The sequence below is a fragment of the Porites lutea genome, chromosome 3 (genome assembly GCF_958299795.1).
Source record: "Porites lutea chromosome 3, jaPorLute2.1, whole genome shotgun sequence".
NCBI classification, from domain to species: domain Eukaryota; kingdom Metazoa; phylum Cnidaria; class Anthozoa; order Scleractinia; family Poritidae; genus Porites; species Porites lutea.
Window position 1 is genome coordinate 41,241,097 of NC_133203.1, and position 15,617 is coordinate 41,256,713.

Consider the following 15,617-nt stretch of genomic DNA (forward strand, 5'->3'; position numbering starts at 1 on the left):
CTTAAAAAGAAAGAAAGAAAAAAAAAAAAGAAATACAGTCAGCTCTTTCTAAGAAGGACTCCCTAAGGACCGGCCCCTACTGTCCGTCTTGGAGAGGTATCCGGCTCTGAGGTAACATGACATCAGTAAAAACAACCCACCCGAAATTAATACACGTCTGTTTTACTTATGCAAAACAGCTAGAACTGGAACATTGTAACAGAAAAGTGGAATTATTTTCTTATTGTGCAATAAAATGTCAGTACAGGCAAACGTTACGGCTTCGTGGTCGAAAAGCAGAACAGTTAAAACTCTGTAAACTGGACAAAAACTAGGAAATATTTAAAAAATGTGCGCTTTACAATCCATGTAGAGCACCTACATTTCCGTTTTGAGGTATTTTTCACTGCATAAAGCACTTCTTAAGTGTCCTCTGTGCGTCTTAGATAGGTGCGCCTCTTATAGAGAGTATAGTTACAGTAAAATAACTGAAAAACGGCAGGGACCAACACCAGGTGTCCGTCTTTTAAAGTGCGTCTTTTAGAGGTGTGCGTTAAGAGAGCGTTGACTGTATAACATCTTTTCTTCAGGCTATTGTATTCCTTTCTTTAATCCCACCCACACAAATTCGACCCTTCCCTTGCCGCCACTGTAGCTCTAATGTGGAAAGAGCAACTGGAATACTTGGAGCTTTTAAGAACTGTGATCTCGTTTGTGACTTTCGGAATTATTGTTATTTAAACTGCTTTGTTTAGAAAGAAATCTTCATCTTAAATTCTGTTTGTTTTCACAGCTGACCAGGTTCACCCAAATGAATGTATGGACCCATAACTTTTTCTGGGATAGAGAATATCCCAAAGGTCCAGACGATATCGTGTGTCGCAAGAGCCAGCAAAGGAAAAGGAATGAGACTACCACAGCTTATCAGGAACTGAATGTGATTGCAGATATCGAAGATCAGTTTTAATGGATCTCGTTCATTGATTTTGTTGTCTTTAAGTGCAAGTGATAAATTGAGACCATATGTTAAGTCGACATAACGAGCCAGCCGTGTTTATCTGAAAGCAGTTGGTTAGTGTATCCAATATAAATATACTAGCACTTATCAAAAAAGGTTGCATCCAAGATAATATGTCGTGGAAGGTGTCCATCATGATTAAATAAAACCCAAAGAATTGCGGAATTAGTTGTGCTTAGCTTCAGGTTCCGTTTTTCAAATCGAAAAAATGCGACCCATGGTTGTATTCTGTGGGTTCCTAACTTAGAACTGAAACCTTTGACTGATGAATCTAGACTAGAATAAAGTCTACTGAAAACTTTATTAATGCCATCAAAATAATACAGATATCTGACGAGCAAAAACGCGTGTCATGATATGAAATGGATGTTCACCAGTGTCTTAATTCAACCTTTTTCTGGACTGCTCTGAGAACACTATATATAAAGAACTCTATACTGTACATGTAGAACTACCGCAGACGACACTATGCGCCTTCTAAACGTTTGCCTAACTTCGACGTATTTTCGGTAAAACAACAATTATACATGGGACAGCTATAGGTCCTCCCTTTTTTTCTGTTCATTTTATCAAAAGAATAGATTTCACTTTGCCGTTCGTATGTTCAGCAACAGATCACAGAAGTCGTTTAGATATGGTAAAAACATCCGTGACGCATGCGGTTCGCGTACCACTCCTACTGTTCTTACCTTGAGCGCGCGTCTGTGACCTGTGAATGAACAGACGCACGGCAACATGAACTTTATTTGTAAAATTGGTTTTAATGGCAATATGAATTGTACTTTACGAATTATGTAATAGCTCTGTGTATGCTTTCAACGGCAAGTTGAACCACTTCACGACCTATATTGCTAGCTTCTCTAAAAAAATTTGTTAGTCTATTAACATCTAACTCGACTTGTTCTGTTTCCTTGACCTGCTCTCTTTTCTTTCTTTCTGGCAAACAATCAATCTTGGACCTGAGCAAAGATTCAATGTCATATTCTTCGTTTATTTGAGCTAGGTCCGCCACGGCCTCAGCCTGACTGGCATCAGCTCCAAGGTCAACAAGCTTTTCTACAGCTTGCATGTTACCGTGAATCGCTGCAATGTGCAGTGGAGTGAAACCTTCTGCATCGCGGGGGTTAAGATTCCAAACTCCGTGCTTTACCAGCAAGTCGATTGCTACGGCATCGTCATTTCTAGATGCCACATGAAGAAGACTCTCACCAGGTATTTCTTCGAACATGGCACTCTTCTCTTTTAGTATCTGGTCAATGGTACCGGCTGAAGGATCCTTACCCCACCCACTGCCAAGAACAATTCCAAAATCTGCCACGTCAACACGACCTCCTTTTGTTTTCTTCAGAAACAAGCCTAGTAAATGTTTGTCTACCAGAACATAGTGCCAACCTGGTTTACCTCTGTCGGTTCCGCGAACAAGGTAAATCCTTTCTTCCGTGTCTTCGCTGTATCCCATACTCACATCAGCTTTGTGTTCAAGTAACATTTTGATTAGCTGTTCATGTTGGTTTTTCACTGCAATGTAAAGAGGAGTTCTTCCTCTCTTAGTTCTCAGATTAACGTTACTGACTTTCTCAATTAAAAGCTCTGCGGTCAAACTACAACCCTGACTCGCTGCGCAGTGAAATGGTGTGTACCCATCAATATCTGGGATATTCACATCAGCACCATGATCTAAAAGCAAGCTCGCGATCATGTAATGCTTGCTTTCGACCGCCATTCTCAAAGGTGTTCTTCCTGTCTCGGTTAAAAGGTCAATGCTACTCCCGCCATCAATCAGAAGCCTTACCACATTGAAATTTCCCTTACTCGCAGCTATGTGCAGTGGTGACCAGCCACCATCACACTTTATATTAGCATCAGCTCCATTCTCCATTAGTAAGCGAACAGCCATGTAGTGATTCCAACTACACGCCAAATGAAGGGGCGTCACTTTGTCATCGGTTCTTTGAGCATTGACATCAGCGCCAAGATCAATGAGAGTCTCAATAAACGCACTAGAGGATGATAAACTTGCTATCATTAAAGGAGTGCGATTGCACAATCCAGGGGTGTCAATGTCAATACAATTGTTTAATACAAGTTCTACCGCTTGTTCTCCATCATTTATACGGTGTAGCTCTATCAGTGTGAGGTCTTTTTCAACATCTGCGAGGTACTCCTTCTCTATTTTGGCAAGATCTTTCCCTTTCTCGTCCAGACTTGAAAGAAAATCAATCGCACTTTTTCCGTGGAAAACTGTATCACCGTCTCCTCTTGTTTTCAAATTCATCTCAGTCACAAAACGGCTACAACCGAGTAAGGCCTTCGCTTTAAAAACTGTAGCATGGTCCCCTTGAAAGACAGCCGCCTGTAGCATGTTTAGCCCAGATCGTTTATCCAAAGTCAAAAAAGCGTTCTGTGCAAGAAATTGTAGACTAACCTGAAATCAAGTGTATTAAAATTACAAATTAATTGCATTACTCATGTCTGGAATCACACTTTGAAGATGGGATAAAATTTAAAAAACGCGATTTCATTTTGCTTGCTCACAACAACCCTGAAGCAAACTAAAAAAGGCCAAAGAACCGTAAAAGTACAGAAAACATTTATTGCCGTTGTAAAGTGTCAAAGACAAAAAAGGGAGGTAATATCAATACCGGTTGTTGGTAGCTTTGTCTTGCGTTACTCTCCAGAAGCAGCGTCACTATGGAGTGGTACTTGTGGCGTTCAGCTTTCTGTAGTGGTGTACGACAAAACTGCAGATAGGAAAAGACAGTTCATTGTACACTCTTACTGCTTTGGTTAATATCAAATAATAAGAAAGGGGTTTTCTCTGCTCTAAAACTCAGGAATACAAGGGGGGATGAGTATGGGTACGATATTCTCTCCTTTTCCTACCATTAGTGGTAAATGGATGATTACTGAAGTGTTCTTCGTCAATGAATGTACAGCGATTATGCCGTATGAAATCTGTTTGAAATCGAATCAGTGTAAACAACGAATTAATAGCCTCATGCAAGTAAAAAACATTTGAATTCCTGTGTAGTTTCATGCAAACTAATGAATTTTATCTTGGTCATCATCATCATCATCATCATCATCATCGAGACCAAGTCCCGATCTGACCGATTTCAAAGCCTCGGCCATACTTGTAAATAGCTGGTTGGATTGCCTCCGGCTTTGCTCGGACCTTTTGGCATTTTTGCTACAAATACTGCCGAGGGTAAATAACGGAATTATATGTTTATATTTCATATCATCATCATCATCATCATCACCATCATCATCATCATCATCGTCATCATCATCGTCATCGTCATCGTCATCGTCATCGTCATCGTCATCGTCATCGTCATCGTCATCATCATCGTAATTAACATCATCATCAATATCATCATCGTTATCATATTGAAGAAAAGCGTTATGCAAAATATCTTTATCTGTTTTCCTCCAACCCTCGATCTTTTTCGTCTTCTTTACATAAATCTTAGTTTGTTACTGATTTGCGTTCATTTTCGTGCCGGAAACTAGTTTTGGATTATTGGGAGAACTGATCATTAATAGAAGAAACGAAAACACTCAGTAACTAAAACGAGTAAAGATTGGAACCTGGGAACAGGTATGGTATGTGTAAGTAAATACGTGTATTTAGCTTACCTTGTCCAAAGCGTTAACGTCTGCACCGTGATTAAGTACTAGTTTCACTACTGATTTATGTCCGTACCAGGAAGCAAGATGAAGAGGAGTCAAAGCAAACTATAAAAACAATTACAGGAAAAGCAACGATGTACCGCTGGACAAAATTTTTATGATGACAATATAAAACGAGTTCATTCTCAAAGCATACTTATTTTCACCTACGACAACAGCCCATTAACAGTAGATGAAAACGGGACTAGGGTTGGGCGTATTTTGATACAGCCCTTTCTGTTTTCTTATGTAAGTCACGTTGTTCTAATGTTACAGCGAATAGCATTTTTCAAAGAAAAATTCCGTAAGAAAACAAAAACAAGGTGTTCAAATAACCTCAGCCTAACATTCATTTAAAGGATAGGTATCAAGACCGCGATTGTAAATAAAATGACTTTTCTTGCGAAATCAACAAAGTTAAATATAAAGAAATGGCCATAAGAGGAATTTTTTACCATCTCCGGCTCCAACTCTCAAAAAAGGAAAAAGAAGAAAGGAAATACATTACAGGCAAGGTTGACTAATGAATAGAATACACGTTAAGCAAATAAATATATGAACTAAAAATATATAACAACCTGATCTCTTTGGTCAACATCCACACCAATTTCAAGTAGTGCCCTTGCAGTATTGCAATCTCCAGTGATGGAAGCTTTGTGTAAAAGACCTCTTGTAGTCTGGAAAAGAACAACAATGACAACAACAATCAACCATGAAAAACAATGGACACACCACAAACAACCTCGCGCACACGTACATACCACCCCCCACCCCCCCCCCCCCCCCCCCTCTCCACTAAAAGAAGGAAAAAAAGGCAGAAATCAAACGTTTATTTTTCAGTCCTAAGAATCACTTTGGGACACTGATCTACTGTCAAGGACTCTTGGCCTTTTTTTTTTCATTTGATGTTGGCTTTCGTCAGAAATAACCAAAAACTCTGCAAGAAAATGCACCTCAGGTGACAACATGCCTAATTCTTCACAGTAAAATTAATTCTCCTGAGGAATCTCGTAACTGATGAGCGATAAAATCAGCTACGTGTATATCGTAGAGTTCGTAATGATCATGGATGCTAGTAAGGGTTCCTCGGAAATTTGTGTAAAATGCTTGTAAATTTACAAACTAAAGCGCCGTGTGACCAAAAGTTCCTTTAATTTTCCTCGAACTTAAGCCACTGCTCATATTATTGGGATATCGTGTCAGTTAGAGAGGTCTCCGAGAATTGAAAGTGCAAAATAAAACGGTAGCAAAAGAAAAACGAGATCTTACCTTCGTCATTTTTGGGTTGATATCGATACATTTTGTGCTATTGGATGCGTCATCTTCTTGGTTTTCCTTAGATGGAATCTGAACAATGTCTGCTTTCCCTGGTTTAACATAACATTTCAAAAAATTAGCGTAATTTACATAGATGTATATCTAACCGATTTCTTGAAAACCAGCCCAACGAAATTTGCAATCATTTGGGTGAAAAGGCTTCAAAAGGCAGGTTACTTAAGCGCGAAAGGCTCCAAAATCACAGTAACGAAGGAAAAGGAAAGGAGGAAAAGAAAGAGAGAGGAGAGGAAAGGAGGAGAGAAGAGAAAAAAGCAATGGTTGCACTCTTAGTTTTTATACTAGCTACCTTTCAAGCATTTTCAGGTAACACTTTGTTAAAAACATGATAAAAAAAATATAATAATAAAAAGAAAAACAAGATGACTATTATTGCCTTCCTGTTTTGCGATAGAAAGGATGAAAAATCACCCCCACAGTCGAAGAGCAGAGTTTTCAAATAACAACTTGTTAACTCGTCTTTATATCAGTGTCTACAATGTCTAGTTTCCTGGCCTTTGAAAGAATTTGCACTAAAGACAGTTCAGATTCTCGGTCGGGAAGTATTTCACTGGTATTGTTTGTTTGACAGATTGGTACCTTACCGTGTCTGTTTATAAGTGTTTTTTTTGGTTCGTTTTATTAAGGATTGGTCAAAAAGCATTGGGCAGAGAGGGTCGGAGCAGTGAGCGGCTGGCACATCAGTTTTTGCGCCCTGTGTTTGGGATGGGTCGTCAAATTTTCAGCTACCCTTGGGGGTTGGACATCCTGTTTTACGACAGAAATACACACGTATCTTTTATTATACTATACTAATGGCATAGTTGGCCACAGTTAGTATAGACAGCAACATGGAGTTAATTAACCCTGGAATGCAATATTGCTCGATAATAGTCTATGTTTAACATGGTTTAACAAGGGTAATTGTTTGAGCTGAAGTTACATTATTTATGAAAATTATAATGGATGAGTCAAGATTGTTCTAGAGGCATCGCTACACTACATTTCGTTAAACTGGCATAATGTAAATCTTTGGCTTTTGATGATAAGCGATGTTACACGTATGTACCGTTGAACCTCTCCACAATGGCCATCTTGAGGATAGAAGAGAGTGGCCGTTGTCGACGAGATAGTTAATGTACGGGTTATTTGTTCGCGGGGACAAAAAAAGAGCCCGTTGTAAAGAGGCAGCCATTGGCCATTGGTTCGACTGTAATTCTTCCTTTAGTAAAATAATTGCTTCTGAATAAGCAAAACAGTCTGCTGCTTTTTGAGTAGCAAAATCATGGGTGACGGTGACGCCGGATACTGGTGAAATCCTCATATCTGTAATTGTGTTTTGTTTTGTCTTTCATTTTGCGATTTTATTCAGCACCTCTTCTAATTTCGTTATTTATTTCACGCAGCCAGTTTTGTAGTTTTGTGTTATGCTGTTTCTCCAAAAAAAAGTTTTATTTTCATTCCAGTCCAAATAATCTCCCCCCTACCCCCTATACTTTTTGTCCATTCCCTAAGCTTATGAAGTTTGTATGCTTCGATTGCCTTAATGAAAACAAAAATAACAAAACAAAACAAACAAAAAAGCAAACACAAACAAAAACAAAAATACGGACGACCACCTGAATGTTGCATGATCAGCCGAGTTTAAGACTTGACGCTTGCTATGCCATTTTTTGTCCAACGATTCCTGTACATTACAAATATTCATACTATCATTAAGAAAGAAATTTAACTTACCTAGCATTTCCGTGTAGCGCGACTCATCTTCTAAGACTGTTTTCAGTGTTACTGTCTCTAGGTTTAGTACTGATTTGATGGCATCAGTTACGAAGCACCTTTCAACTAGTTTGTCCAGATGACGACATTGGTGGTGATTCAGTATACTGGCAAGACTTTCCATGTTTGGGCACTCAATTTTTATTTCTACACCTCTATCTGTGACCTCTTGTAGGAAAACACGTGCCTTGTAATATTCTGTGAAATAGTCAGTGAAAAGACCCAGCTCATCAGACATTAAGCAGTCTGTGAGTAAAAGCATGTGCCGCATCGAATCGTAAAATATTTCCTGCTGTTGAAAATCCAAATCTTGAGCAGAGATTCTAAGAAGTATCGTGGTGGCCGGGGTACCTAAAGTTAGAAACTAGAATTAACGTAGTAAGAGATAACGGAATAATGAGATCACAGAATTGCAAACATAAAGTAACAGATTACATTTAAGTTCAAGAAGATAATTAAACTACGGCGGCAGGTAGACGTGTCTCAAAGAGCCATTATTTGGATTGTAACATTATTTTGACAAGAGTTTACTGGGAAAGGCTAACGGACCTAAACTGGTAAGCTTCGAAGGAAATATCCTTGCTTCGGTGAACTTTACACGAACAATTGTGGCAACTCTGATGTGAACTGTGCCAAACATGGTTTTTTGGCTGGCCCAGAGTCCAAAGATGGAACTAAGAGTTACCAGGGAATTTAACTGGTAATCATATCAAGGGGAATCACCCGGATAAAAGAAAATCAGGTTAAATGTTTCTCGAAAACAAATTAGTTAACGCTAAAGAATGAACAGATGGACAAAATGTACCAGGAAAACTATTGATCCTGTCCTTTCATCAAGGAAGGTTGTATAACTTTTCGTCTTGTATTTGTGACTTTTTTATTCAATCTATAGCAAAACCGTTACCGGCGGTAAGTTCCATGGCGCGTATATTGAGCAAAACACACAAAAAAGCAAACAAACAAACAGACAAACAGACAAACAAAAAACGACAGGACAGGGACTTATTAATAACTGTCTTTAACAAAATCCCTTAGATATGCTTGTAAAATGTAGCCGGTAACACAATCAACGCATATTTACAACTATTCTTCAAACGCAAATTATCTTGAGAAAAGTAACCCAAAGGTATTTACGTGATACGGGAGATGAGTGCGAAAATCTTTGGGAAGGTTCTTCACTCGAGGATGCAGAACTCGTTCTTTTTCTTGAAGGAAGGCTTGAGGGTCCCCCTCGCCGCGTGAATCCAACAAGTTGTTTTTCAGAAATGGAGTCTGGATCTGTTTTCTCAACATCTACATTTGACGTCCCTGAACAAATCAACGTCATTACATATTTCCAGTTATTTCGTGTTGTTAGAAATTTATTTAATTATTTGATAAAGTAAAATGAACATTTGCAAAAAGACTCATCTTAAGAAGAAAATGTATTATTAATTTAAGACTAGCCCGCAATGCAGGACTTTTGTGAGGACAGGCATAAGGTGCTTGCGTATGTTCCCACTGCCGTGGCGCCATCCTTGAGAGAGATATATATTAGGGCACCCAAAGAAAAAGCCTTAATTGCATGCTTGTTTAAAGCAGAGCTGTCAGAAGCGAACGCCTTAATTGAACATTGTTTAGTTTTGTGTTATTTTTTTATTAACCTCTTTTTCAAGAATAATGAAGTGCTTTACCTTTGCGAGACGTAAGCATTGGAATACGCCCAGAAGTTTTTCCACTTCTTTGATCTGGGTCACTTAACCTGGTAGTCACGCCATCATCACTTTCGCTTTTCTGATGACTTCTTAGTTTCATCGGCCTTTCGCATGGCTCGTATAGGCGGTCCTGGTACATTCTTCTTTCGGTATCAGAGTTGTGTTTGTCTTTTTCCGTCATATCAACATCGGTATGAGAATAACCTGAAGAATGCAAAAAGATAGATTGCACACACCCATCAGTGAACATTTTAACTGAGACGTGGCGATAACTAGAGTGTTTGATACCGTTTGTTTGTTTGACGTTTTTGTTGTTGGTTTTGTAGGGAAGGGGTCATAACAGCTCTTGGCAAATTCAAGGAGGAAAAATATCATCATACCTTGAATCATTTTCTGCATTACTTTGGCAAGATCTTTACACTGACTCCTCCAGCTGTAAATTTGTCCATAAGATTCTCTCAATGCTTTGATCTCATCAAGCCTCGATTTGTGTTTGTCACGAACAGATACAATTGCATCTGCCCACATTGTAGGGTCATCAGAGTATACGATAAACGATTTTCCAGAAGGTACTTTCTCAAGTGCTTTAGCAAATCCTGACCTACTACCCACTAGGATGGGTAAACCAGCAGACAGCGCTTCCAGGCCAACCAAACCAAATCCCTCTGATTTCGATGGCATGATGGCAAGATCAGCTTCACACAGTATGTCTTTTATTCGCTCTCTATCTGCTATAAACTCTCTAACATAGAGATGATCATTAGCAATACCATATTGAAGAAGCCTTTGGGTTACCTCATCTACCTTTCCTTGGGGAGCACCAACAAACATGAGACAAAAGTCTTCTTTCATCCGCGGATCAGAAAATGCTTGAGCAGCAATGTTGTATCCCTTAAGTTCAAAATCCTCATCGTCCCCACGGCCGAATAACAACACCTTGAACTCGCCATCTTCATAAGGTTTCTGTTTTTCAACTAAATCCTCAAATTCTCTGTCGAAAAGGCCGGGAGTAACGGTAAAAACATCTTGATCTGTTTTATGTCGCCGTAGATAGGAAGAGTAAAAATTTTTCAGTCTGGGACCAACGGGTACGACTAAATCAGCAAGTTTACACAGTTCAACTTCATCCTGATGTTTCCTTTGGCCTTTAGAAATAGGTTCAGTGTAGCTTTTGAACCTACCAAGGTCTTCTGGAGCGGTGTGTACCACTTGCACCCACTTACAATTTGGAAATCGAGCAGAGTCTCTTATGAACTGCACCTGCCTGCCAAGTTTGACACCATGACCAACAACTATTTCCATGTTGTGGTCCTTAGGTGGGGTACTTAACCAATCCAGACGGTCATATGCTGCACGTCCCTTCGCCTCGACAACGGTTATTCCAAAGCTAATTGCTTCTATAATTTCCTGAAACTCACACGCTCCTTCGGGGACTAGCAAAGAAACGTCTGCGTTTGCATGTTCAGAGAGCTGAATCGCAAACTCTCTGTTTAATGTTGACAATCCACCTTTTGACGAGCTCCACCCACTACCAAGAAGGGTAATCTTTAAGGGCTGTGTTACAGAAAAGTATTGGTGCAAAAGCAAAACAAATCAGTAACAAAACAAGCAAAATATATGAGAAAAAGTCAACAAAGGAAAAAGCTTATTGGGCACTCAAATGCCAAATAAACGCTTTCACTTTAAAGAAGAATTCTAGTCAATAACAACAAACAAACATCATCATTTCCAACATCGTAATTTGATGTCATTATGATGTCATATTGTCAAATTTATTAGCAGAATCCAAATTCCATAGGTGTCTAACGAAATGAAGACGTTGGCTAATACAAATAACCTTTAACAATGGCAGTGATGTCATGATGACGTCATATTTTTTAATTATTACAGAAGGATCTGTAACCATGCGCCATGATAAATCTGCCAATTTGAACTAATTAAATGTAGACCCGTGTAAATTGAAGTAATCGTGGTAGAAAAATTGATCTTTATATAAAAGGACGCTTAGAAGGAAAAAAGAAATCCACAAGTTGTGAAACTCTGAGGTAAATTAACAATGTTAAAAATTGAACCCAACATCTTCTATTTGGTCATTTTAAATTCATGTTTATTTTTTGCAAATTGGTCACTAAAAAGCCTGGATTAAACTAACAGTTAAAATAAGTTTGTAAAATATTGCCTAAAGTAAGTCTAATGCCATTTACCGTAATGAGAAAAAATAAAAATATACCCTTTTTATACGGAAAAAGCAAATTTTGAAACACATGGCTGTCAAAACTGGGTTACCAGGGCAACGTCAGTGTTGACATACACGTCACAACGACATCAAAATGTTCCCAAAAATGTTTAGGGAACGGCACTAAGTTTGGTGGTCATAGCTTAAATGGTTTTGAAGTCATTCAACTATTTAGCCAGGAGGCAGGGGTTTAAAAAGACCCCCAGCCAAAATAGGGTTAAACAATTCCTTTTAAAAGAGCTCCTTTTCGAGAAGAGTGGAAATCTTAGACGACTGAAGTAGGACCCAATAGAATACTTCTACTAATGGAAATGTTGAAATGGCACCACAAAGCTTCTTAAGTTCCTTAACAATGAGAAAATTCCCCTACTTATCTACTTCCAAAATTACCAAATTAAGAGAAAGAAAAAATAATTAACATATGCAGCCAGAGGGATAAAATAGAACAAAGGGTACAATAAATTAAACTCAATAATAACCGCAACCCATTACATTTTTGTATGCAGCAGCTTAAATACCTTTTCAACTGTTGAGGTGGCGTCGATCGCTCTGTCTTCCGCCATGGCTGAAAAAAAAAAAGATCAATTAACAATAGTTTGAAAAAAAGAACACACACACACAATGATAACTGGACTATTAAAACTACAGGTAGAAGTTTTGAATACTATAAGTCTATTTCTCTTCTGACAATTCTTTTTATTTATTTATTTATTTATTGTATTTTTTTTCATTTCTCTAGTTGGCAGGCTTAGGAATCAAACAGGGGGAGTAATAATTTAACGATCAGATATCAAAAACAGAGGTTATCATCCATGCAAGAAAAAAGAGAGCCGCATCACGCCAGACAAATTAAACAAGTAGAATCAAACAGGGCTAAGGATCAGATTGAAGGGGTTGTGTCGCGGCTGTTGATGTCTAGTTCATTTTGTCAATATTCATGTCAGTTCCCCTTTCTTATAGGGTATGGGACTGTGATTTAATAACGTAACTGAAGACATTACCTGCTAACGACAATGCAGTTTCCTGTGTGAAAGCAGAGAACATTGGACGTTGCTCGGTCCTTTTTTCTCGTGATCTCTACTGCTCTAATGGCCGTACTGTCAAGACGGGTAGGGTAGCTGTTGTTGAAAACATTTAAATGCAAACTATTTGTGTAAACTAAGAAAGTAATCCAGTAATTGATTTCTTACGAATATGATGCTTGTTCGACCCGGAATATGTAGTACACCTTCACTTTTTACAATGTGTTTTGATTTCACAGCCCTGAGCCTAGGAATCATGATTATAAACAAATAATGTCGAGAGTAAATCATATATAAATTTACGGTTGAGCTAATTCTGTAATCTGTAAGGATTAGTATGGTGTGTTCCCCTATTAGTTTGACTCCCATACTGTACTCTTGATCTTAATCTAACTAAACTTGCGTTGTTTTACAATTCGAATAGTTCTATGAAACTAAGAAAACGGGGTAACATCGTTGTGACTCGGTTCTGCCCAAGAAGTGCTTGCAAAAGCACCTCTCCGGCCTTTGTTTAACCTACTTAAAAATGGCCGACAATCGTGTTAAAGGTCGTTTTTAGTTGACAAATATTCACGTGTTAAACATGAAAACTCGCTCTAGTTTTCTCGTTGATTAAAACCCAGCATCAACGAAAATCCTTAAAGTTACTCTACTGGAGGCTCATTTGTCTTTCCAGCCAAAAAACAAAGTAGTATGAACACTAACGTGCTAACGTGTTACAACGGTCCAAAGGGTCCACAGACAAATCAATTCAAAGCCGGAAGTGGATCCACTGCACAATTAGTGTCTTTTGAATTATTGATCTCGAATAAAGGGGAGTGCTAAATGTAAAATTTACTACCTTGATTATCTGAAATGCTGAAAAAGTTTCTACTTACAGCGGAGATATATGACTATCGACGGCAAACGGTCAGCAAATTGTTGTTGATTAACTCCGGAACTGCACTTCAACACTAAGTTCATCTAGTTTCAGCACTGAATCACCTGGTGCTCATTGCATTTCTATTAAACAGCATCGGCAGTTAAAACTAGTCTCACTATCAGCATCGACAAATGGAAAACAGCCCACGAAGTCGTGCAAATTATGCAAAAGGAGACGCTTTGGCCATGACAAGTTTGTGCAACGAATCGAAAGTGTTCCCACCGTAGGCGAGGAATCTGGAACCTGAGAAGCAACCAAAGAATGTTTACTCGTAAGCGGTATCAATTTTGACATATCTGTCATGGTACGACTAGCGTGACAGACCGTGTACATATAAAGTGGAAATCTTTTTTTTTTTTCCTCCTTTGGCATATAATTTTTTGGCCAGAATCCGCAGGAATATATATATAAATGATTTTAATTAATAATTTCCTGGGGAAAACTTTATTATTTTTTTTAAATTGCCTTTGCCTCGTTCCCCCGCCCCCCGCTCCCATCACTTTCCTAATGGTCCATCCCCTTAAAAGAAGACTTCGAACAAATCTCTACTTGCATTCTCGTGTTTCAGACTACAAACATGACGTAGCCTTCATTAAATGAAATTAGAATAAAATAGAAGAAACATGAACGTGATAGTAAACTTTGCTATGATACATTCTACAAGCGCTATTCGAAATGCTTTCCATTTAGGACGAAATCATCAGGGATTAGCTAATTAGTTAATCAATCAGGAGGTGATAAATTGGCCAATCAATTTTAATACTAACAAAACATCGGCTGTCACAACAAATCCACTTTACGATCACGCATGAATATGTACGAGTCACAAAAATTGTACAGACAACCGCAGAAAACCATCCGACTTCCATGACTTCCCCGCTTTCTCCATTGTATATATATCAAGCGACCGTAACAACAAAAGACAACAAACCTGACGAGGCTTACGTTGGACTATCTGAAAACACTTTTCAGACCCGCTACGTGAACCACAAAACATCATTCAACAATCATAGCAAAAGAATGAGCATCGAGCTAAGTAAACATGTTTGGAACCTTAAAGAGAGTAACATTAACTTCCGGATCACCTCGAAGATTTTGAAGCATTATATCGCCTACAACCCCTCTTCCAAACGGTGTAAATTATGTCTGTGGGAGAAATATTTTACAATCTGTAAACCCCATCTAGCCACTCTTAACAAGCGCAACGAGTTTGTATCTTCGTGTAGACCCGCTAGCAAATTTCTGTTCAAAAAAATTCAATTCTCCTGTTACATAATAGATCCCATAGAAACAGCGTTGTATCCGTAGTAAATATAATCTGCAAACTGTAATTGTAATCTACCATCAGGCTCCCGACATTAGGCTATTTTTTCTGAAGAGCACTACACCCCCGGGGGGTACTGCCATATATGGACTATATAGGTATGTGCCGCTGTGAAGGGTATGGTTTTCAAGCAGTTTACTCTAGGATAGGGTATATAAATCAGAGCGTTTGGGTCTAGAACAGGGTATCATTTTTCAGGAAACTGATCCGTTGGTTGAAGATTTTATCTAGACTAGGGAAACAGCTACTCTAGGATAGGGGGATTTAGGGAGTTTACTCTAGTATAGGTTAGCAAAATTCAGCTGAACTAGCTCTGGTATAGGTTAAGGGTTCCAGGGTTCCAGGGTCCCAGCGGCACATCCCCACCCAGAAATTCCTTAAGTACCCCCCCGGGACTACACCATCATGTAGTACGAAAATACATAGTAATAAAATGCTTAGTCAAATCGTCAGTTGATAAAACATTGTACTTTCGGTATTCTCGCTCAAGTCCTTCTATTGAGCACTCTGACAGCAGTTCTACATCAACTGAAATCAAGTAACTATATACTATACATATACTAGCTGCTATACTAGCATGGTTTGAAATCGTGTTCGTGTTCCCTCAAGTATACTTTTTAAAATGTGTCCGTTAATGTCCGCTGATTATAGATTGAC

General features: G+C 38.7%; 1 protein-coding gene across 1 annotated transcript; it reads right to left on the reverse strand.

The window, feature by feature from the left end:
• Positions 1 to 1,279: 1,279 nt before the first annotated feature.
• Positions 1,280 to 13,860, reverse strand: LOC140931144 (uncharacterized). The gene is made up of 12 exons (XM_073380893.1): positions 13,593 to 13,860; positions 12,694 to 12,810; positions 12,211 to 12,257; positions 9,837 to 11,010; positions 9,436 to 9,660; positions 8,897 to 9,070; positions 7,724 to 8,113; positions 5,942 to 6,039; positions 5,251 to 5,349; positions 4,640 to 4,738; positions 3,640 to 3,738; positions 1,280 to 3,422 (listed from the first exon to the last, which is right to left on the reverse strand). Exons 2-12 carry the CDS (start codon positions 12,734 to 12,736, stop codon positions 1,788 to 1,790), a joined length of 4,083 nt encoding a protein of 1,360 aa, XP_073236994.1. The 5' UTR covers positions 12,737 to 12,810; positions 13,593 to 13,860; the 3' UTR covers positions 1,280 to 1,787.
• Between the last annotated feature and the right edge of the window lie 1,757 nt (positions 13,861 to 15,617).

Bases quoted from the DNA above. Each gene is read 5' to 3' on its own strand.
- LOC140931144 (XM_073380893.1), bottom strand. From the start codon at position 12,736: ATGTTCTCTGCTTTCACACAGGAAACTGCATTGTCGTTAGCAG. The intron at 6,040-7,723 runs GTAAGTTAAATT...ATGTTAAACCAG, and splicing joins GCGCTACACGGAAATGCTAG to GGAAAGCAGACATTGTTCAG. The intron at 5,350-5,941 runs GTAAGATCTCGT...GTTCTTTTCCAG, and splicing joins TCAACCCAAAAATGACGAAG to ACTACAAGAGGTCTTTTACA.